A 23,945-nucleotide genomic window follows, 5' to 3' on the forward strand; every position below is an offset into this window, starting at 1 on the left:
CAAATAGTTCTTTCCCCTCACCCCCCTCACCCCCATCAAACCTTATCACACTTTCCTTCTTGTGTTTTGGAGAGTTGAAGTGCTTTCTATTTATTTATTTGGAAATCGTGTGCCCTTCTCCTTTCTGGTACCACCATATAGGGTAATCATCTGAAACAGTTATTCTTCGGTTATCTAGGACCTGTTTGTCATGGGTGACCCCGCCAGGAGCATAACAAAGTCCTAGGCAACTTAGCTCCTAGGATCATTGGGAGTCGGACACACAATCCCCTTCACCATGATAAGGTGACTGCTCACAGAGGGGCAACTGGGCAAATGCATTTAAATGTTCTTCTTATCCCTTTTTGGACCAGTGGTACACAGTGCTTTTTGTATGGGATATTCATACTGTTGATTTTCCTTTTCTTTTTTTCTTTTTTTGCATGTTAAAAAAAACAAAAAAAATCATATATGATCAATCAAAACTGTTCCAATCGATAGACCTTATCTATGTGATTTAATCTGGATTAACCACCAGTTATAGCTGTTTGATAATGGCACACAGAGCTAGAGAGAACTTCCTTCGAACAATGTCCAAGTCTGAATTTTCAACATGTGTACCAGTCAAAGTTCACTGGGTGCAATAAACTATCCGTGATAATGACATACACACCCTGAGGAATAATACTTCAGCACACATCATGTCCAAGTCATTTAATGTGGACAAATAATTACACTGACATTTAAATCAAATACTTTAGCGAAAATTCAAGGGAACAACAAACGACTCACAAAATGGCGCAAAGCTTAACAGATGTTCTGCAGCAGTGGGAATGTCTGGAAGAAGAGTGTCAGCATGCTCAGGTAAGTAACCATATAAAGTCAACACTGCTAACATTATTTCCTATGGTTATTGATGTTCTGTTTATCATTCAGGAGACACACAGGATCTACCTACAAAAGCTGGATGACATTTCCAAACTCCAAAAAAACTGCTTGTCCTCCATTTACCGTCAACAAACACGACTCAAGGAGCTGTCCTCGCTTGTGAAAAAGTAACTGCCAACTCACACACCCTTCACTGAAAAGGGAGACTTTCAGACAGGCACATGAATATGCACACACCAACACACTCAAACGCAGCGATAACCCTGGTTGTGTTTTTCTATCATCAAGCAGATGCAGCAAAGGACTGTCAGAAGACGCCATTGATGAAATACAAGGGAAAATAAAGATGCAAACCAATGCTTTCTGCGAAATGGAAGCCTTCCTCCCAAGGAAAAATGGGTGACAAATTAGAATAAGTCAACTTTGCTAAAAAATATATTTAGTATAGCGATGAATACATGCTCATCATAAATAGTTAAAAGCATGTTATTGGATTATCTTCTCAGGGTCAATATGATTTTGTATTACAGGCTATACCTCAGTCTGGTTCTTGGAAATGTGAATGTCACTTTGCTCAGCAAACACTTAAAGTAAGGCATCTGATTAACTTCCTGTAGTCCACATGGACCTGTGCGGTTACGGATATTTCTGCTTATAACATTTTGAATCCTCATTATTAGATTTGCCTACAAAGACGACTATGAGAAGTTCAAGCTGTACCTCACAGTCGTCTTGCTGCTGTTTTCTTTTATGTGCTATTTCTTTGTGAGCTACAGGTAAGCTTTCCCAGGAAAAAGTGCTCTCCATCCCATATATCGATGGAACATTTGTGTTTAATTTCTGTACGTGGCTTCAGATTTCTTGATGCGATCCTCAACTTCCTGTTGGTGTGGTATTACTGCACATTAACAATCAGGGAAAGTATCCTCATTACCAATGGCTCCAGGTCAGCCCTATGTATAGTTTTGAAGAAATGTTACTTTAAAAAAATATATTTTGGAAGTTAATTCACCACGTGTCACCTACATTACAGAATTAAAGGCTGGTGGGTTTTCCATCATTACATCTCAGCTTTTTTGTCTGGTGTAATATTGACATGGTGGGTAAATACTGGAAAGTCCTTAACAACCAACGTGAAACACACACAGACTTTATTTTAACTCAGGTTTCTGGCATTGTATGGTTGAAATGTCCTCCCTTCTGCACTCAAGGCCAGATGGAAACTTGTACAAGATTTTCAGGAACCAGTTCCTGGCTTACTCCCTCTATCAAAGTAAGGTCAAGTCTTTGAAAAAGTAAGTTAAAGCAGATCTTTGTTCCACTGTCATCTAATTATCTCCTCATGAACGTGCAGGTTTTGTTCAGTGTCTGCAGTGTTATTATCAGAGTGGATGTCTATACAGACTCAGAGCACTGGGGGAAAGACACAACATGGATCTGACCGTGGGTAAGGTTCACAAACACAGAGCATGGTCACCGAACAAAGATGCTGTCTGTACAAATAGTTAGAACTTAGAAGTACATGTTTGATTTCTGTTCTTAGAGGGATTTCAGTCCTGGATGTGGAAAGGACTGACATTTCTTTTGCCCTTCCTGTTTTTCGGTCATGTGAGTATACTGTCAATGGGACGTCCGCAAATAAGTCCCGCGTGAGTTTGCATTAACAATTACGCTTTGTCATGGTTTCGACATGATACACACAATCACATGCACGTGATTCATGTAAGCATTTTGCATGTTTACGTGATAAGATCCGATCTATAACATGTTTGTTGCATTTGTCTTTACACATAAAAACAGACACTCGTGTTTTGTTGTAGTTCTGGCAGCTCTTCAATAGCCTCTCTCTCTTCAGAATGGCTCAGCTCCCAGACTGCAAAGAATGGCAGGTCAGCCCTCTTATTGCTTTCATTAAACATTTAGACTCGTCAATTCAAGAGGCATGGCTTACTCAGTGCATTTAGTTAACCATTTTGAGTTGAGAATTTCCAAGTTTACTTTTCAAGATAAAGCCTGTTCAGATTGCACTACAATGTTTGAGCAAACCAAATCAACATTTTTTATCCGATAGTCTCATATCGGAAGTGTTTATATTTTCGGTTTGAGATAGTGATAAGTTTAAGTTACAAGTATCTACGTGTCTCTCCATCATCTGTGTTTCTGAAAGTGAGAATCAATCAGAGCAGTAATCCACCTTCATTCTGTTATTAATGCCAGGTCTTGGTGTGCAGTCTCTGCTTCTTCATTCTGTTCATGGGAAACTTCTTCACAACACTTGCTGTGGTCCATCAGAAGGTAAAGCGGAGGAATCAGAAAACGAAGATCCTGTGATTCAAACAGTTCTGTACTAGTAGGTAAACTTAAGTAGGGTGCTGTGGCACACTAGTGAGCCGTTGAAAATTATCCACTTTAACTTAACCTGTTTAAAAGTTGTTGTGTATTAACAGAGCTGTATAGTGACAATCAGAACACTTAAATGTACAATAAACCTGTTTATTCACCTGGTGCCGTTCATACATCAAAATAAATCATGGCTTTCTGTGATGATTACCATTTTGTTTAATTCAACATGGCCAGATTTCATTTGTGAGTAAATTGACACGATCCCATCATTTGTATTTAGGTATTTATACTTTTTTTTTGTGGAATTCTTGTTTAGTGGTTTGCCAATAGATTTTGTGCAATGTAAAATTGTTACCTTGGTTCTATAAATGTTGTGAAACACTGGATTAGTTCAACATTGCACTGTATGTTGTTGTTTTTTTAGATCAATATTTGAGATTTGAATTATTTTTTTTATGAATTGCCGTTTTATCTAATGTTATAAATTATTTAGTAAACCTCTGGTTTTCACATTCCTCAAGGTAAATATATTAGTAGGCTACATGTATGAGTGTACTTTAATTTGTTTTGTTGTGTGAGGTATATAAATAATAAAGACATACACCTTGCATTGTTGTTTGTATTTTATCTGTACTTGATTGTTTATTTTTCTTATAACTTTTTACTTACTGGTACTTTATTAATTTTAAAACAGATTGGACTTTCTACTCCTTAATTTGTCAAAATGGGGTCATTCTTTTTTTTTTTCAACCTCCGCAGATGGCAACAGAACATCATGTAAAAAAAAGGGGGGGGGGGGAGCATTAACAGTGATCACAGATTCTGAAACGCAAGATAAGACAACTGTTTGACGTCTGCTATTCGCAATTCATTCATATGTGTTGTGTCAAAAGCATGTCCTTGTGCTATATATATTGTGCTTTTATGCATTTAAAAAAAATACAGATAGGCTTAGATGATTTTGTTTTACAATCCAGTTCCACAAACTAACACCTTGAGTTGAAATACATCGTTCTTTTTGTTTTGTTCTATATTTAGGTTTGGAAAAAAAAAATGTCTGTTACTCTTAATTTGTACTCACTTTCCCTTAAAAAAAAAAAAAAATGTGTATACTGACTGGTACAATTTCATGATGTTCTGATAGCATAAAAATCTAGCCAATGGTAACATGATCTCTCCCCCTTCTTGTGAAAATGACCACTCATGAATAAAATACATATATAAATACTATGAATAATAAATAATTAAAATAAATATGAAAATATAAAATAAAAGATTGAAATTTATTTGTGTGCATATTTTTCTCTCTCGATGTGCCAATATATCAAAATGAGTATTGGTCAGTAATACTGTAACTCTTTTTTTTTTAATTGTTGTAAATATCTGTACTATTATTTTACTGACATATCAGGAATTACATTTGTACCTCTGTACAGAGTGTGAGCGCTTTGCTTGACGCTACACTTTTTCCATTTGTTATGTGAGGCTTCTTCGCTAGATTTATACTGGTGTTCAGATTGGGAGTCGGGAATGAGGGGGATTAATCACATACGGGCCCATTCCTAAAAAATCTTATGAATATAAACACATAAAATTGGGGGGACGATTTTGAGGAGTCACTCTTAGTTTGTCAGGGATACACAGCGTATTCTATTGACTAGATTACATAACCATGACCCCTGCTCTCGAATACCTCAGCAGTTATATATCATGGTAGGTTACAATAGTATAATGACATTAGGTAATGCTTTTCTAGGGGTGTCTACTTCGAAACACGTGTCATCTTTAAAGTGTTCGGATTGTAAAGAATACGTTTGATGCATTTCACAGTCAAATGTATCTAACAAACCGCTAGAATATTATTCTCGAGTGCGAAAAAGGAGCGGAGAAAATGGCAATTTTATAGTATTTACTTGGACTATCCAACGTGGCCACCCCCGCCGTAAGGACTGAGATGGTATCATCCTACATGGCGTAAAGTTTCCTTCCGCGTTGTGAGCACTGTGAACGTGAGTTTGAGAGGCGAGAAGGTAAGATCGCGGTTATGATAACATGTATTGATTTATCTTTGTTGTGAGTGAATGGCAGCTAAATCGAGTTACATTTAGGGAGGACGCGGTCGTTACAAACCCTAAAACATAGAGTAAATGTTCCGTTTTGGACCAAAAGTAGCTGACCAATGTTATGTCTAGTTACGCAATGTGAGGCTAAAGTCAGGGTTTCTTTACCTTTGTGTGCGATGATGACCACTTTATGCCATGTGGCAGCTAATCGTAATTTCTCATAAAACTCGGGTTATTTTAGGGGCAATGCGTGTATACAGTGTTTGTTTGTTTAGAGAATAACGGGGGCCAAAATCAAGTCCTGCTAGCAAGTTGTCGAAATTGTGTTTACATGTACCTCAGTACATGTAAAGTAAAGTGGTTGAGAGTAACGTGTTAACCTTTTGTCAGCACATTCAGTTACTCATTCACATGTTGTATTTGATCTTTGCGAAATTGTGACTTGTGTGGATGAACAACGTGTATGTCCAATCCATCGTTCCGTTGAACACGCCGATGGCAACAAGACTTTTAAAGCCTCTTTCATTGGATTTTAATTAGCAACAAACCAAGGTTTCACATGATGGTGACTCCATCCCTTGTGAGCTGCTTTTATGAATGACTAAATTTCTCAATCACAAAAGTTATTTTCAAACATCAAATTGTTTCGTGAATATTGTTACTTCACCTCGAGATGAGCACATCTGCCAGCAGAAGTACACAAATTTTCATCAGTTTCATCAATTTTTTTGTAGGAATAGACTATGGGCTAAATTATTACCTTCAGACCAAAACTGGACATTTTGCTCTTTTTATTTATTTAGTGCTCCTATTAATTCAGCGCTTTTAACGTCAGTCATATACACTGCAAGTAAAACCTATTTGAGTAGGAAACACCTTGGAGTAGAATGGAACAGATTCTAAATAATGTGCAACATGTAACATGGGGAACTGGAAGGTCATCTACAGTATTAGGAGTTTCTGCAAACGGTGAGAGAAATTAGTTATAAAATGTATTTTTCCGGTTCTTGTGTAAACACACCCCTGTTCAAATACCAGGCTGTTGTGATCATCAATCAATAACAATTCAACTTAACTTCCCCTAAACATTAAAATGTTCCCTAGTTTAATTTCACTTGCATTGTTTTTTTCTTCTTCTAAAAACTGGTTTATCCTGGCTTCAGTTGGGTATTTTACCAGGTGTGTGTTCACTTTCTTCAACCATTGTACCTCTTCCAAGGCTGACACCTCTGCCGATAATCTTTAATAGGAATTAATGCTATGTCTGTCCTACACATGAACTGACATTATGTGAGTGCCATGCTGCATAGGATGTTATATGTGAGGTTGTCATTTGTTGGTGAGTGCACACAAACTTTGGGACTACACATTGAAGAATATTTTGTTAGCAAGAGCAGAACATTGGGATCCTGTTCATGTTGAAATCACGATAGTGGGTTTATTTTTCTGTGAGACGTGGCTCCGGCAGCCTGTGCAGGGGCCTTGAGATAGGAAATCAAAACATGAAAACGCTAGACTACAAGTACTCAAAAAACCGTTTCTCAAATGCTATAAGCTTGCATTCTGGGTTATGTCACATTGCATCTGTTGAGAGAACAGTAGTACCAAATACAAATATAGAGCTTGTTAGTCCACACATCCCCTCGTTTATCTGTTGAAAATGAATATTGAATGTTTATTAGTTCGTTTGTTTTTGTTCCCCACTGTATGTATACATACATGTGTATATATGCTTTATGTATCATGTATACATGTGTAAGTACTGTATATATTACCGAAGTCGGGCCGAAACTTCATACCGTATGTCACAATTTGGTAAATGTTTTCAAAAATCAAATCTCTACTATTGATCAGTCCACAAGTGTGAAAGCTTAATGGTTTTGAACAAAAGTGACAATTTTGGAGGTACAAGGTTTCAGCCTGATGCCAGCGATATGTATGTGTACAGTATGTATATAAATCTGTGTGTTGCTGCTGTGACAGCCCGATTAACTCATTCACTACCAGCTATTTTAGAAAATTTCAAAATTTTCAATACCCACATTATATTATGTTCAATAATTATATACAAACCAAATCTGCCAAATGACAGAATAGACTCTCTCCTTTCTGCCTCGTCCTGTTCTTTTATAATCGACAGTAGAAAAATGTAGGGTGCACAAAATTCAGCCATTATTCCCATGGACTCTCAAATGTGTTTATTTCGTATAAAATGGGGCAATGATGCCATCTACTGGTGGTTGTGCATCAGTAAAGTTGGAGTATAATATGATTATTTCCCCATCTTAACCCTGTTGAAAAAAATGTCATTGACAAGTATACTTATACTTTACTTATCAAATGCAGTGAAATGGTTAAGTGATTAAGTAAGCCTGTGGTTTTCATGTTAGCCTGTACTATGCTGTCCAACTGTGTATATAGCTCGGAACAGTCTTTGAAAAAACAACATTATGTTCACCCATAGACTTGAAACATGAGCTCAGAGCACAAAGTCCTTTTGCACCCATTTAAAAAAAAAATAAAAATAGAGAGAGAGATGCTATTCTTGAAGCTGGACTGGAGATTCCTGTTGCTTTCCAACCAATTGTTCAATAATGCTTGCACAAAAGCTGGCATTGTATAGAGAAAGTAAACGCATTAGCCACATCTGTTAACCATCATATTTCTCAGTGCAGTTGAACTGGTTCTGTGCCACTATCCCTCTTCATTCACTATATCCTTCTCGAAACTGCAGCCCCCCATCTTACAACTCATCAAACATATTTGGTATTAATTCAGGTATGCTCAAAGCTGGAAGTACAAATAACAATGATAATATGATCAGTAAAGTTAAATGATTAGTTATTGTCTTTTAGTTTGCAAAAAACAATTCATGAGACCAATTAAAATGATTTTGTCATTGAAGAGATTGTTCAGAACGTTTTTAAATTTATTTGTCTCTAGAAAAGAGGATGGCAGACATGGAACCTGACAGCGCCACCCAACCCATGGCTGACGAGGACGAGCCTCTTTTCAGCAACCTTGACCTCTTCCTCTTCTCTCTGATCGTTGGCCTTGTCGTCTATTGGTTCATGTCCCGCAAGAAGCCTGAACCCCTGCCTGATTTTAAGAAGATTGTAACAATGTGAGTTTCCTTCATTTTATCTATTTTTTTTATTTTAATTTTTTTTAAGTATGCTTAAAAAAACATTTTGAGAGAAATATCATGACGTAGTCTTACTTTGGGTGGTGGGAGGGGTGGTTCTTCTTTAAAAGAACATCCACTACATTTTTGTTAATGTTTCATAATTGTGATGAGGCTGCTCAAAATGTCATCCAAAAAGCTTTTTGAATTGTACATTCAGTTCATGATTGGTTGATCATTGAACTGGTTATGCAAACAGTGCCAACTGAAATCAAGCCACGATTGTTTTAAAAAGTGACAAGAATCATCCTCATTGTCATAAACACATGCATATACTGTACTTAAAATATGTCTATTGCATTTAAACCATCTCAGAAGTGAACACTAAACTTTGGAACAGGTGCTGACTTTAGTTTGGGTGAAGTACCTTCCATATTGGAATGAACGGAGTGAACCCTCTTTAAAGTCTTTGGGGCGAGATGGGGCCACTAGCATTCACAGTAAATACACGTGCAGCAAGTGCGCTTTGTGAGGACCAAACCAAGGTAAAGTAGGAGAAATTAAGTGGAAAAAGGATTACTATTTACATAGCCAAAAGTCGGCCCAGTGTAGAAATATTTTGCCTACAAATTAAATGAGCAGTGTGAGTCGTCAACACGGACAAATTAGAGCGCCAAATTTGTTTGTATGGTATATCCTCAAATAGAATATAAAGTGCTATGTGGACACTTAATCAGAAAGGCACCCGTTAAGGCGAGCAGACGAACATCCTACATCAGGGATGGACAAATTAAATGCTGGAGGGGGCCACATCGGACCACACACTTACTAACTAGATGTATGAAAAAAATGCTATTTTGGATATGGGCTAAATACGAGCATATGTGTGAAATATGTACTACTACTTTTATCTTAATATATTTTATTTTCGATAATACATTTTTAAATGTATAAAATGTCCACTCACCTAACCCAACTACAAAGGCGTTGACGCAAACATCAAAATACATTACTACATACAGTATTTTTTTTCCTCAGTGCAAAGGCACCAAACTGTTGAATGAGAAACCAACATTAAGTGCAAGAACTAATTTTTGTGCACTTATTCACAAAAATCAACTCACTCAAAATTGTAATATCATTGATGTACAGTACTGTTTGTCCTGCTTATCATTCCAAATCCGCAAAAAGTTATAAGCCCTACTCTCGTTTTAGTATTGGAAAGTATAGACTCAGTGTACGGTTAAGCGCAACCAGCCATGTATGCCATCTAGTGGTGATTGGCGATATTACAACATAAAAACTACACTTGACCCCTGCATATTTGTAGTTCTATCATATAATCATATTTTCACTCTTGACCTCTTATGAATTCCTATAAGATATTAAATTGATGAAAACCACATACTAAGAAGTGGAAGAAAATCACTTGATTTCAAAGCTTGCCAGTTGTCTCATTTCATCATGCTCCAACATTTTGTAATTAATTCTGTATAAGGGTCATTCCAGAATTGAAGGACATTTGGGCTTCCAAGTTTTTGAAAAATGGCAATTTAGGCGGTACTCCAGACTTATTTGGTATTTTAAAACTATTTTCAAGCATTCTTTCCTCTTAGTTTTGAGTGAATCCTTATATAAGCTCGCTGATCTGAAAGTCGTATCAAAATTGATTGATTTCTAGCTTGTAGTGGTCAGTTCCTGATCCTGAAGGAAGAATCGAAATTGAAATGCTTTAGGCCTGTGAATGTTTTGGAACCGAAATTGTCCCTCTGTGTCATCAATTATTGTCACACATGAAAGACACATTTAAGTAGGAGTCCTTACATCTTGAGCTTAAACTTTCAACATGTAGCTTTCATTATCTTTCTTGTCTCCCCCCCCCCCCCCTTCAAGTCAAAGCATTCCCTTGGTTGTTCCCTCCTTACGTCACAGCAGACGAGGGATGGAGGCTTGGTTTGTTTCCACTGAACTCTCAGGGAACTGGCTACATTTGTAGACCCTCCCCAACCACAACACAAATTATTTAACCACCCAAAACTATGCTCTCTGAGTGGTTGAGGTTTTGTCACTGAAAGAACTGTTGAGTTTGTGAGCTCTTGTCTTATTGTGCGAGGGCTGGTCACCAGAGGAATGACCATCAGGAAGCATTTTGTTACTTTAGTCGATCTGTGAGGGGAGGGAATGCAGGAAGGGAGCATAAAATGAAACAAGCGGAAAGATGGTCTTCTCCCCCATTTAAGAGTACGCTGATTACCTAACTGTTTTTAAGGAGGCGTAGTCTTCATGTATTTTCTGTGCTTTTGTTTTTTGGCCCTGAAATCATGAGAAAGTTGCGTGCCAAGCTTCTTTTGTGAGGTCTTTCCAAAAGGTGGACGTTGAGGCAAAAGACAAGCAACCCTTTCTTTACCCGGAGTTACTTTCCCCCCCCCCCCAACCTTTCCCCTCTCCCTTTTGTGTATGTGCGTTAGATGAGCTCCTCTGCCATTGGCCCTTGTCACAAATGGAATCCTTTTATGATAAATGAGGTTGCCATAGCAATGGCATTCACCTCTCTCCTCCAGTGATGTGGGGGCGGGGGGGACAAAAACCTACCATTCAGCTCTTTCCCCGCTTTTAGTGGTCCACGGAGGAGTGGCTTTGGTTAGTGGACTAGTCAAATCCTTAGAATGGATCTTGTAGACTTTTTCGTGCCTAACACCTTTCAGGCCGAAGAGGAAAAGGGGGCGGGCCTGAGGGGGAAGGCTTTTCAGCCCCAGAGTGCTTCAGTGTGTGCTGGTGTGAGTCAAAAGTGTGGGTCTGCAGCTCTGCTACATTTTATGGGAAAGTCAGTTTCCCACCATTGTGTCCAGACACTGACAGGGCTGCAGTGTGCGTGTGTCTGAGAGCGAATATGAGAAACAGACTGGATTCACGGAGCAGCACAGGAAGAGGTTGAATTCAGATAACGCTGGAGCCACTGAGGTGAAAGCAGACCACTTTTTTAAAAAAAAAAAAGTGTCTTTCTGGACTGTGGTTGTTTTTGTCTGCTTGTGGCTGTGGAGTGTTGACATCCTGCTATTGAGACGGAGTGTGGCGGTTCACGGTGTGGCGTTGCCTAGCCAGCGGTGATAGTGGCTGTGCTGAGCTACAGGGCTACATGCCATGGGCTGTGTTTTCTCCCTGCCAGAAGACAGGAGAGATGCTGCCGAGAGGTCAGTAACCTGTTTGCTTGTCTCCCTATCATATATGCACGTTAACTGTTACCAAATGATGCTTAGTTTTGGACTCCGGGTAGTTTGTGGTGCTCTTTAATGAAAGATCAGGATGTGAATTCTTAATCTGCTGGTTTCAAACGCGACCCAGTGTTTGCAACGTTATTTGAGATAATGATCAAATGTTTTTTAAACCAATAATTGCACTGTTCAGTTGCCATCAGTAATGAGTCACCTAAAAAAAAAAGAAATAGAAAACGTTGTGTACGCAAGCTTGACACTGTCAAGCTGCATGGGTCAATGAGCTTGTTTTACTTAAAACACAAAACTGGCTCATACTGTTTGAAAGTGCATTCGGTAATTATACATCGGACAATTAACTTTTAACCATCCTGTAAGTTTCACGTGTGGGGGGAGGGGCGCATTTCCATTTCATTTTGTGACAGAGAGACACAAGAATGTCAAGGAAAAGAGAGGAGGGCTTGGAAGCACAATATTTGAGATGGCTACTGCACAGAAACTCTGCTTTTCATACATTATGACTTTCTCCTGAGAATTCGATGTATTTTTCATGTGCTCAGGTTTGTTGCTTATGATGCAGACATTTCCAAGACCATCTGATTATGTTCTTCAACTCTCTATTAGATCTGACAGGAATGCTTGAGCTTGAGGGCAAACGTCTGCTTTTCGATTTCCATCTGGAGTTATCTTCGCTCCAGAGTACAAGTGTTAACCACAGGAGCCTGTTTTATGGCGTGTTTGGCATCAGATTCTCATGCTTGAATTCTAATTGGTTTCTTACGTTTACAGTAGTCTGGCTAGGCTACATTTTGCAGATAAACAAGCATTGTATGATCACTGTGATGAATTATTGTTTGTGATTAATAGGATGGACTTTAAGGGAGAATGAGTTGAACAGTGGCACAAACAACCCAAATATTTGTGTAGCACCAAAATCCCAAGGGGAAGCTAATAGCTCAGGAAAGCACATGAATGATGTGACTGAAAGAGGAGAACATGACCTGTGTGACCATTGAGAACCAGTCTACCAGGCCGAGGACCTTCACACTCAACAATTGAATTTGTTTGCAGCATTTTGGGCACAGACTGCATTAAATCATCTTTTGTGTGAAGCGGATTTAGACACCATAAGTTACTGTATAAATGCACTGTGAAATAATGACAGTGGCACCTTGATGCATGACCACAATTTGTTTGTTCTTGGGTGCTTGTCGAACTTCTCTTTGATCTGCTTGCTTAACAACATTTGCCATGGAGATCAATTACAGTTGTGCTTGAAAGTTTACATACCCTCTGGGGTATGTAAACTTATGAGCACAACTGTAAATGTACAAAAGATAAACGTCACTTAATGACACAAAAATGCTATGAATTGTCAATTTGTCACCAAAAATCACCTGCACATCTTTACTTATGTCCACTTCAGCCCCTGAAAATATCATAACAATTGCCACGGTATTTTGGATTTTATGGGCTTAAAGACTTTTTCTCACCATACTATGTGCTCATAAGTTTACATAGCCCTAAAACTTTCAAGCACAACTGTATATTTTCAGTAATTGGTTCCAGAGCCTAAACTGTTGCCATCATTAAACATTTTTTTGGTGCGCAATCTATTATGTAATATTTTTTTATTGTTAATTTTCTAAAGTATAAGTAGACGACAGAAATAATTACTTCAAAATAAAATGATTGTTGAAACCAATTAAACACTCTAAGCCTAAAAGATAAACGTGGACAGGTAATACTTGTAGTCACTGATGCATATGATACATCTAACTTTGTCACAAAAGTCTAAAATTTAATCAACTACTAGCATAACCTTAACAATCATAAGGCTGTAAAACAGTCAGTAACTAGCAGGAAAAGGTAAAGGTTTGCATCTTCAATTGGTGCTGTTTTATCTGTTAAGCATTAGTCAAGCAAATGAGCAAAACTACCTAACAAAACAACCTTGCAAAATATGAGCATCACTCATCCACTTGGCGGTTATAGCCAACTATCACGGTAACTTCCGGTTGAGACTTTGTCTTGGTGACAAAAGGCAAAGGAGACGGCAAAAATATTTGGTTACTGAATAGAATTAAGTCAGCTGAGGTGTTTTGTTGGTCATCTTTGTGGAAAATGGCAAAAGGTATAACAGACATCAGTGCAAAGTAAACACATAGAATACACTTGCCAGGTGTACTGAGTTACACTGATTGCTCGCATGATATGATGTCACGCAATGTGAGTTTTTTTTTCTTTCTTTCTGCAGAGTATGCATATTTTATTAGACCAAACTACAGGTTTTTCCTCAGGCCCCCCCTGATGCTGCTACTCTGTTTTTCTGCAATAATACATGTTGCGCGTCATCATGTCTGTTGTTTTGATTTGTTCAACCTTTTATCACCTCTTGAATTTGTTCTGGCTTTAATTGACAATGTGATGAAGATTACAGTGATGAGAGATTTACAAGGACTGTAATTATTCACATAATCTTCTAAAATGTTAGCTGTGCTAAAAATAATAGAAACACATTTTTATTTATGTGATTTATTTATTTTTGTTCTTTTGTCACTGAACTGATGAAGAGTGGAAAGGCACTTGGTCCTGATGATATACCTGTGGAGGTATGGAAGTATCTAAGAGAGGTAGCAGTAGAATTTCTGACTGGGTTGTTCAACAGGATCTTAGATAGTGAGAAGATGTGTGTGCTGGTGCCCAATTTTAAGAACAAGGGAGACGTGCAGAGTGGTGGCAACTACAGAGGAATAAAGCTGATGCGCCACACAATGACTCTATGGAAAAGAGTAGTTGAAGCTAGACTGAGGGCAGAGGTTAACATTTGTGAGCAGCAGTATGGTTTTATGCCCCCCCAAAAAAATAGTACCACAGATGCAGTATTTGCTTTGAGGATGTTGTTAGAGAATCACAGAGATGGTCAGAAGGAGCTGCATTGTGTCTTTGTAGATCTGGAGAAAGCTTATGACAGGGTGCCCAGAGGGGAACTGTGTTTTTGTATGCAGAAGTCTGGAGTGACCGAGATGTATGTTCAAGTGGTGCAGGACATGTATAAAGACTGTAAGACAGTGGTGAGGTGTGCTATAGTAGGTGTGACGGAGGAGTTCAAATTGGAGGTGGGACTACATTAGGGATCGGCTCTGAGCCCCTTCTTGTTTGCTATGGTAATAGACAGGATGACAGACGAGGTTAGAGAGGAATCTCCATGGACTATGATGTTTGCTGATGACATTGTGATCTGCAGTGAGAGCAGGGAACAGGTGGAGGAGAAGCTAGAGGTGTGGAGGTTTGCCCTGGAAAGGAGGGGAATGAAGGTTAGCCGTAGCAAGACGGAGTATTTGTGTGTGAGTGGGAGGGACCCAAGTGGAAGAGTGAGGTTACAGGGAGAAGAGACCAAGAAGATGGATGAGTTTAAGTATTTAGGGTCAACAGTCCAGAGCAATGGAGAGTGTGGAAAAGAAGTGATGAAGCGTGTGCATGCAGGCTGGAACGGGTGGAGAAAAGTGTCAGGTGTGATGTGTGATAGAAGGGCTTCAACTAAAATGAAAGGAAAGGTTTATAACAAATGTTGTTTGGTCTGGAGACAGTGCCACTGAGGAAAAGACAGAAGGTAGAGATGAAGGTGGCAGAGATGAAGATGCTGAGGTTCTCTTTGGGAGTGACCAGGATGGATAGAATCAGGAGTACATCAGAGGGGCAGCACATGTTAGAGGCTTTGGAGAGAAAGCCAAAGAGGTCAGACTGAGATGGTTTGGACATGTCCAGAGGAGAGATAGTGAGTATATTGGCAAAAGGATGCTGAGTTTCCAAATGCCAGGCAGGAGGTCGAGAAGAAGACCAAAGAGGAGGTTTATGGATGTAGTTAAAGAGAACATGAAGGTAGTTGTTGTGAGAGCAGAGAATGCAGAGGACAGGGTTCGCTGGAGGCAACTGATTTGCTGTGGCGACCCCTGAAGGGAAAAGCCGAAAGGAAAAGAAGAAGGTCACTGAACTCATTGTGGCACTGTAATGCAATAGAAGTACAAGTTAAATGTCATAAAAGCTTGATTGCAAAATTATTTTTCCTATCTTAATTTTCCATCTGCTTTCCCATAACAAGTTAAATATTTTGTCTTTTCCAGAGCACCCCCAACAAGAGAAACCAGTTTCATCGAGAAAATGAAGAAAACTGTAAGTTCTGTTATTTCAAACAACTCAGCCATAGTGTGTTGCTGTTGGTAAAATTGTTGTAAATGCAGCTAAGGAAACCTGTATAGTCTGAGAATACTCTCCAAAGTTAATAAAGCTCAAGTTGAGAGTGAAACTGTCTGAGTGATATTAAGCCAAAAATGTGTTTATTATTGTGGTTATAGTCTGCAGAGGTCTGGAACTGCACTGAGGTTTTTTTAATATTTTGGTTGCCTTCTTAGCTTCATATGAATAACAGCAAATATAATAAACATATTGTTACCATAATACCACTGGTAGTAATGTTTTTTTTTCTCTTCCATCCAGTCATTGTGTATGTGGTTACATGCATCTTAAATGTGGTTTCAGTGTTCGTGTCTTTGTGTTCTTAATGCATCCTATATGTACAATATTCACACCTAAAAAAACTGGTACAGTATTTCCTTTTTTATAAGTCTCAGGACACATGTAAACTTAAGTCCTTAATAACATTTACGATCGGCACATGCATCATTCTTTGGGTTAGGATGAACGGTTGTGGATAATTGTTAAAAATATTTAGGGTGTGAATCATGTGGTTTTGCTGCAAATAATTCAGATACAATCGTGATAGCGGAAAAAAAACATTGGCCCAGACCCTGTTGGTCTGTATTGTGAATTCTCATAGCAACTTCGTGTGTACAGATTTGATCACAATTTCACTAGTTTTCTTTTCAGTTTGTGTAAATTGTTTTTCTGTCCATTGTCGCCCTCAGGGAAAGAACATCATTGTGTTCTATGGCTCCCAGACCGGCACAGCAGAGGAGTTTGCCAACAGACTCTCCAAAGACGCTCAGCGTTATGGCATGAAAGGAATGGCTGCTGACCCAGAGGAATATGAGATGGTAACTTAAAACTGTGTAGTGTACAATATACATGTGGAGTTTCTAGTTTCTTGCATCTTTTTATTTTTGCGTCATTCCTTTCCTCCATTTCATCAGATTCTGCTGGGGAAAACTCAAATTTATTGCAAATGTCAGAAATTATACCAATTCAGTCAAGTTTTTTGTTGATTCGAGCGAGTGTGTGCTATTTCAATAACACAATAAATTGTAAGCACTATAGTGACCTCAGACATTTCCAGGAACAATGTGCACCACCACATTTACATATCTAGAAATTGCAAACTTTTGTTATTCACTGCTGTCTGCCTCTGTCATATTCTTCAGGGTGAATTGTCTCGTTTGTCTGAGATCCAAAACTCGCTAGCCATATTCTGCATGGCCACCTATGGAGAAGGAGACCCGACAGATAATGCCCAGGATTTTTATGACTGGCTGCAGGAAAATGATGATGAAGACCTCTCTGGGCTGAACTTCACGGTGAGGTTTATGATGGCACGGTTGCATTAATTTCAAATAAATAGTGCCAGTATGAGATGGCATGCCAATATTGTTTTAAAGGTAGCTTTATTTTGAAGTTTTGGTCTGCAGTCACCCACCGTTGTGAAATTTACCGTCAAAGTGTTCATTCAGTGCCACGTAAAGTTTGCCCAACTCTGAAGCTGCTGAATGTTGCTACCATTGTTTCTGTCTGTCTCGAGGGTTGCTCTTGTTTGTGAAGAATTCAAACAATTTCCTACTGAGTGCTGACAATTATTTTTAGGCCATTGAGCGGGATACATTGGATTTATAGTCGCTTTGCAACCGCAATGATTTTTTGGGACCTGGCGTTACTGTTAATTTTCAAATGTTTTGACATTTGTCATCTTTATAGCAGTACATGAGATTTTATTGGCCATAATTGCACATCCCTTCTACATTTCGTATTGAAGTCACTACTTTTAAAGCTTTAAAGTTGTTCATCAATGTAAGTTATCCATTTCAGGCAGCCATTTGAACAAGAACGTTGTTGTTGCTGTTTGTGAGAACAGTATTTATAAGTTGATCTGCATCAGAAACTGGCAGCTTTGATCACGAGGGCCATAAATGTTTTATCCATGTCTCAGAGGATCATACTGTGAACAGGCACCGTTAACACCTTTGAAGACTTGTGCAAAAAATTAATTGTTTCTTAAATTTTTCAACATCCATTGAAAACGTTTCAAACTTAGTTTGCTAATCAACCATCAGAACAAGAACCATATAAATAGCTCAACACAACTAATATAACAATTGTTTGTATTTTTCGAATGTCCAACAGTTGAAAGTTTGTTCACTGCAGATTGAATACCTTGTGATTCAAGCTTTAGATATTAGAAAATACGAGTTATTCACCAAATGTATTATACCAGCATTATCACTAGCTAAGACAGTCCCATCGAGGCTGATTTATGAACTGATTGAGCCTGCTCAGTTGAGAAGCGAAACCTCTGTTAAGACCACCACAACAGTCTAGTTGCGATCAATTCAGTGGCCTATGAAAGAAATGACTAAGAATATTCACGGGCATAGTGTATATGAGCGTTCATACATTTATTTGCATTTCCTGTCCAAGTGCATAATTGATCTTTTCATTCATTATTTGAAATAACATACAAAAATTTCCATTTTAATGAGAAATATACCTTTTTCATAGCAACACTATTATGTATGGTGTAGTTTAATAAAAGAGAGAGAGAGAGATCTAGGTAATGGCATGCAAAGGAACCAATTTCAATACCACATGATGCACTTCAGATGAAATGTCCACAGCTGCAAATATAAGTAGCTGGCTCCATTAACATCATGTTGGACATGCCTGATCAGAATTCTTTGCCTACAGGTATTTTCTTTGGGCAACAAGACATATGAGCATTACAACGCCATGGGGAAATACGTGGACAAAAGGTTGGAGGAACTCGGGGCCAAACGCATCTATGACCTCGGTTTAGGGGATGATGATGGCAAGTAAGTGAGGAAAAAAAATACCTTGCCATTTCCGATGGTGTTAAAGATTAGATGTCAGAAATAACTACAGTCATTTCTCATCAGATAAGAGCAACATATTTCAGTGATCTGAACGGTTAAAATATTTTTGACTGTAAATATCTCACTTCTTTTTGACCTCTTACCTTATATTTCTTTGTTTTTCTCTCAGTTTGGAAGAGGACTTCGTCTCGTGGCGGGAACAGTTTTGGCCAGCTGTCTGTGAACACTTTGGCGTGGAAGCCTTAGGAGATGACTCAAGGTGCATGTATAGTCTTTGTAATGTTTTATATTGTTCCTTTTCTTTTGATTTGACTAGACGGGTAAAAAAAAAAATCGTACTGCATAATGTTACACAACAAGCTATTTTGATTCATTGTGTGCATGATGCTTTTGTAAATTATGAAGTGTAATTCAAGTTTATGTAAACTAACATAAAGTACTGTTTGGTCACATAGCATACGGCAGTATGAGTTGAAGGAGCACACTGACATCAACATGAATAAAGTGTTCACGGGAGAGATTGGCCGTCTGAAGGGTTTTGAGGTCCAGAAGCCGTAAGTACTGTAACAGAGATATCTGCCTGCAGCGAAGTTTACTGTAGGTCATTAAAGGCTTGCTGCCTCCTAGTGGACATTGTTTTTCATTTTTGCACTCTGCAATTTACTATATAAAATTTTGTATAGATGATACTTATAGTGTGTAAAATGTGTTGTATGTACAGACTAAACCAAGAAAAAAAATGTTACAATGATTTTAGATATTCTTTAGTATTACAGTATCGGGTTAAAGTTATGTACTCTGATTTACAGGCCTTATGATTCTAAAAATCCCTTTTTGGCCCCAGTCACTGTCAACCGTAAACTCAACAAAGGTGGTCAGAGGCATCTGATGCACCTTGAATTAGACATTTCAGGCTCCAAGATTAGGTGAGTATTGGGCTCCACGGGTTGAAGCTAATACAATTGTGAGAGTGCTTTTCATCTATCTGGCCAAAGTCTAACTTGTGTTATTCTGTGATTGCAGATATGAGTCAGGAGACCATGTGGCTGTTTTTCCTACTAACGATGCAGCATTAGTCAATAAGTTGGGACAAGTCCTTGGTGTGGACCTTGATGTGGTTATCTCTCTGAACAACCTTGATGGTATGGCATTGAAAGCGCAAAGTGCTTTGAATTAAACAGCTGGCCCCTCCAATCCGTCATGAAATTTTGCCCTGATATCTGCACTTATATAATCAGCTCCTTTATGATTGCTGCATTTGTGTGTTATTGGTTATGAAAGCTATAATAATTACTGCTGAATGAGCAATGATTGATTAATACCAGAGTTATTTAGGCTGAGCTGATAGGGAGTGACTCCATTTGCACATTTTTAACACAATATAAAAACGTGCATACATGTCTCGTCTGCGAGGTAACTAATGTATACATATCCGTTGTTAATTTTTCAGAGGAGTCCAATAAGAAGCACCCGTTCCCCTGCCCCACAACGTACCGCACAGCTCTGACTCACTACCTCGACATCACACACCCTCCTCGCACCAACGTACTCTATGAGATGGCGCAGTATGCTTCAGAACCCAAAGAACAGGAGAATATGCGCAAGATGGCCTCCTCCTCCCCTCAGGGCAAGGTCAGCGTGTGTGTGTGGTGTTGTTTAAGGTGAAAATGTATGTGATGCATTTAAAATGTTCAGCGATAACAGGTGGAGATTGACATAAATAAATTGCCTTATTTACCTCATACTTGAAAATGTAATCGTATAAGATTGATCTATTGTCATTGCATGAGTTGCCATTAAATAACTAAATGCAGTACATGCTACATATTGTACAATGTAGAGTCGTCAGTGAAATAACATATTGTACATATTTTTGGAATATGGAAAGAAACTGGACTACTTACTGCAAGAGAGCCCACTCAATCACAGCGGGAACATGTAAAGCCCAACCAAAAAAGGCTAGAACTGATACAGATTTGAACCCAGAACCTTTTTTGCTGTGGTGCAACAATGCTAACCATTGCAGAAAATATATTGCCTCATACATTTGCAATGGCAGAAAACTGCTGAGTGTATTTTTGGCATGAAATGTATGTATTGCATGTCAAGTGCAACAAAGTTATTCCACTCAAGTAATTGTAGTAAACTTGACATATGTGGGTTTTATCCCCAGGGCAATAGTATTTAGCGTCTTTTTGTGTTTCTTCTTCTCTTTAGGCGCTCTACCACAGTTGGGTGTTGGAGCCCTGCAGAAACATTCTTGCCATTCTGGAGGACATGCCCTCATTAAGACCCCCCATTGACCACTTGTGTGAGCTGCTGCCTCGTCTCCAAGCTCGCTATTACTCCATAGCCTCCTCCTCTAAAGTACGTCTCTCATCGATAACAGAATGAATTCAGCACTTTATTTGGATACAAAAATTGTATCGTCTTTGTTGCTCAGGTTCATCCGAACAGCATCCACATCTGTGCCGTTGTGGTCGAGTACAAGACCAAGACCAACCGCATCAACAAGGGAGTGGCCACTAACTGGCTGAAGAACAAACTGGTCACTGACAATGGCCACAAATCTACCGTTCCCATGTATATTCGCAAGTCTCAGTTCCGCCTACCCTTCAAGGCCAGCGTCCCGGTGATCATGGTTGGCCCTGGGACAGGAATCGCTCCCTTCATGGGATTCATCCAGGAGAGGGGCTGGCTCAAACAGCAAGGTATTTATAGATGTAAATGAATAATAAGAATACAAAAAAGCAGACAAAATAATAAATAATACTCCCCAGTGTATAGATATCGTGATTCAAATCAGTGTTTATTGAAATGTATAATTATTATTATTATAATTAGGTGTACCTGTGGATAAACTAGTGACACATGTTGTAGACTCAGTGGCTATTGTTGATGTTTTGCCTCTGCTGTCTGTGTACAGGCAAGGAGGTTGGACCGACAGTGTTGTTCTATGGCTGCAGACATAAGAATGAAGATTATCTCTACCAAGAGGAGTTAGAAGAGGCTGAGAAGAATGAAGTCCTAACACGGCTTAATGTCGCCTTCTCCCGAGACCAGGAGCAAAAGGTAGAATCTGAGACTATCCTATTGCTTGCTTGTGTAAAATTTACCTCAAATGACTACAAAACAAACCGACTCTCATCAGATTGTATTCTGACTTGCACTGGTTTGTGTAAACCGCTCACAAGATGTAAGGATATATGCCAGCTAAATAGTGAAAATATATTGTGGTTTATTTTTGTGTTTGTGTATTTAACATACTCTATGCTATAGTTTGTGTATTCAAACCTTCTCTTTTGATTTATGCAACCAATACAAGGTTTTCTTATTTTTTTTCCTGCATGCAAGGTTTATGTGCAACACCTCATGAAGAAAAATAAAGAGGACATCTGGAAGTTCATTCACTCAGAAAATGCCCATATCTACATTTGCGGGTATGCTTTATTCATTGTTGGTTTATAGTCTGAATAATTCCATTACACTGCTATCTCCTTGTTGTTGGACACATGGAAACATGCAAGTCTAACCAGGTGTGTCTTGATTTATAGTGATGCAAGGAACATGGCAAAGGATGTGCAGATGGCCTTTTATGAGATAGCAGAAGAGCTTGAAGGCATGACACGCACTCAAGCCACAGACTACATCAAGAAACTGATGACCAAGGGACGCTACTCACAAGACGTGTGGAGTTAAAACCCTCAAACCCGGCCTTAATCTCACGACTCAAGCGGCTGTTTTTAATTTGTGGCATCTGTGTTTTTTTCGTTTGTTTGTTTAGATGGTATTTTATTGTGACTGAATTTGAAAATATTTAACATTCTTTTATTTTCATTCTGGTTCATGAAGCTACAGGTGGAAGCCCTACCTCTGCAGGTTATTTAGTAAACCCATTGCACAGCTTTATTCTACTATTCATTTATGAAATGTTGTCTCGAACTGGATCACCAGCTCTTGCCCTTCATCCTTCAGCAGTGTGCAGGTCCCCTGTGCTGTTAAATTTGCTGCTGTGGCTGTAACAAGGTGTAAGTAAAGCGATATGGCCCTGGATTTTTTTTTCTCTTTAAACATTAAATAGGAATGACAAGAAGCAAATCAAATTACCGGCATTTTTTATGTTATTTTGTTGATTATGCATTTTTTAGTGAGTGAATTAGCAAAGTCATACAGTTTTTATTGTAAACACTCTTAAAAGAGTGCTAACATAAGCACTACAGTCGACCCCGGCCATTCGTGGGGCTGACGTGTATAATTGACATCCATTGAAATGCATTGGGGAAGAGATATTGTTTCACCTAAAAAAAAAAAAACGAACATCCGATATATGTGATATACGGAGAAATGGTGGGAATACGGTGGGGGGGGGGGGGGTAAATACTGGGGGAGAATAACAGATTATGCAGGAGCCAACTGTATACATACACGAGTTGCCTAAAATATGTTAGAAAATATGAAGTTTTGAGGGAAATATTTGTAATTAACTGACATCAAAGAATGATGTAATGTTCAGTTTTATGCTTGACAAGGGACTTTTACTGCTTGGTTTAATCAGTAATTCACTTGAGATGCAGGTAGGTGATGCAAAGGGGATTCTTTACTGTATTTTATTTCATACAAGCATGCAGTTTTTTTCTCTCAATGAAAATGTGTAGGTGCAATGATAATAATTGTTATAGCATTTAAAAATCTGACCTGTAACAGTGTCTGGCCTCCTGGATGTTTTTTTATGCATTTGACTGAAAAACAAAGTGATTTGTCACAGCTGGCTGTACATTTTGATGCAACTGATGTAAATATTGTCCAGTCGCTTATTTACCACAATAGAGAAAAAATTTTTTATCTGTCCCTGCTCTGCATTTTCCCTACTAATTTTACATGAATCATGGATTTGGAGAGTAAACAAGTGTTGCCATTCTACCAGCCAGCTAGAGTGCAGCCTGTGCCTTTTAAACACTGCCTTACATATTGGATTAGTCAACATCACTTTAGCTATTTTTATTCTTCCTTCTGGATGTTTCATGTACATGTCGCTTTTGTCCATTCCTCTTTATGCTGAAATTGTCTGATCGCAAGGCTCACAATTTTTTATATGTAAATTAATAATAAAATGAATAATTTGTGTGCTTGATTTCTTAATTGCAATTTAACTGTTAAATTTTAAAACGGATTTTTAAAATGTATTAACAAACGTAATTACTTTTAGAGAAGTGAAAGGTGTTAAAATGTACTCATGCAAATAGGGTGCGATACACTAATTTGCTACACAACTTGATAT

The 23,945-nt window shown here is 38.5% G+C and overlaps 2 protein-coding genes across 3 annotated transcripts; both read left to right on the top strand.

The window, feature by feature from the left end:
* Nucleotides 1–715: 715 nt before the first annotated feature.
* Nucleotides 716–3,554, top strand: tmem120ab (transmembrane protein 120Ab). Its single transcript, XM_086080385.1, has 12 exons — nucleotides 716–843; nucleotides 916–1,034; nucleotides 1,159–1,266; nucleotides 1,398–1,457; nucleotides 1,548–1,643; nucleotides 1,724–1,813; nucleotides 1,901–1,966; nucleotides 2,079–2,140; nucleotides 2,222–2,314; nucleotides 2,411–2,475; nucleotides 2,688–2,756; nucleotides 3,085–3,554. The coding sequence occupies exons 1-12, from the start codon at nucleotides 775–777 to the stop codon at nucleotides 3,196–3,198; spliced, it is 1,011 nt and encodes a 336-aa protein (XP_085936511.1). The 5' UTR covers nucleotides 716–774; the 3' UTR covers nucleotides 3,199–3,554.
* A 1,537-nt stretch (nucleotides 3,555–5,091) lies between these two features.
* Nucleotides 5,092–23,791, top strand: porb (P450 (cytochrome) oxidoreductase b). 2 transcript variants are annotated; one of them, XM_086081182.1, is made up of 16 exons: nucleotides 5,092–5,240; nucleotides 8,217–8,397; nucleotides 15,734–15,782; nucleotides 16,535–16,663; nucleotides 16,988–17,140; nucleotides 18,522–18,646; nucleotides 18,837–18,926; nucleotides 19,123–19,221; nucleotides 19,477–19,593; nucleotides 19,691–19,809; nucleotides 20,118–20,299; nucleotides 20,885–21,034; nucleotides 21,111–21,378; nucleotides 21,594–21,739; nucleotides 22,022–22,107; nucleotides 22,222–23,791. In XM_086081182.1, the coding sequence occupies exons 2-16, from the start codon at nucleotides 8,225–8,227 to the stop codon at nucleotides 22,364–22,366; spliced, it is 2,031 nt and encodes a 676-aa protein (XP_085937308.1). In that variant the 5' UTR covers nucleotides 5,092–5,240; nucleotides 8,217–8,224; the 3' UTR covers nucleotides 22,367–23,791. The 2 variants fall into 2 exon arrangements, with proteins under 2 accessions (XP_085937308.1, XP_085937309.1); XM_086081183.1 differs by lacking the exons at nucleotides 5,092–5,240; nucleotides 8,217–8,397 and adding an exon at nucleotides 11,181–11,588.
* The last annotated feature ends 154 nt before the right edge of the window (nucleotides 23,792–23,945 follow it).

Source organism: Leptonotus elevatus, chromosome 7 (assembly GCF_054856555.1).
Source record: "Leptonotus elevatus isolate MCC_2025b chromosome 7, RoL_Lele_1.0, whole genome shotgun sequence".
In the NCBI taxonomy this organism is placed as follows: Eukaryota; Metazoa; Chordata; class Actinopteri; order Syngnathiformes; family Syngnathidae; genus Leptonotus; species Leptonotus elevatus.

What these genes read in the sequence shown, in the direction of transcription:
- porb (XM_086081182.1), top strand. Translation starts at nt 8,225, where the DNA reads ATGGCAGACATGGAACCTGACAGCGCCACCCAACCCATGGCTGACGAG. An exon ending in ATTTCAGGCTCCAAGATTAG is followed by an intron (nt 19,594 to 19,690) that starts GTGAGTATTGGG and finishes CTGTGATTGCAG; the next exon opens with ATATGAGTCAGGAGACCATG. An exon ending in GCCCATATCTACATTTGCGG is followed by an intron (nt 22,108 to 22,221) that starts GTATGCTTTATT and finishes CTTGATTTATAG; the next exon opens with TGATGCAAGGAACATGGCAA.
- tmem120ab (XM_086080385.1), top strand. Translation starts at nt 775, where the DNA reads ATGGCGCAAAGCTTAACAGATGTTCTGCAGCAGTGGGAATGTCTGGAA. An exon ending in CTCATTACCAATGGCTCCAG is followed by an intron (nt 1,814 to 1,900) that starts GTCAGCCCTATG and finishes CCTACATTACAG; the next exon opens with AATTAAAGGCTGGTGGGTTT. An exon ending in CAGACTGCAAAGAATGGCAG is followed by an intron (nt 2,757 to 3,084) that starts GTCAGCCCTCTT and finishes TATTAATGCCAG; the next exon opens with GTCTTGGTGTGCAGTCTCTG.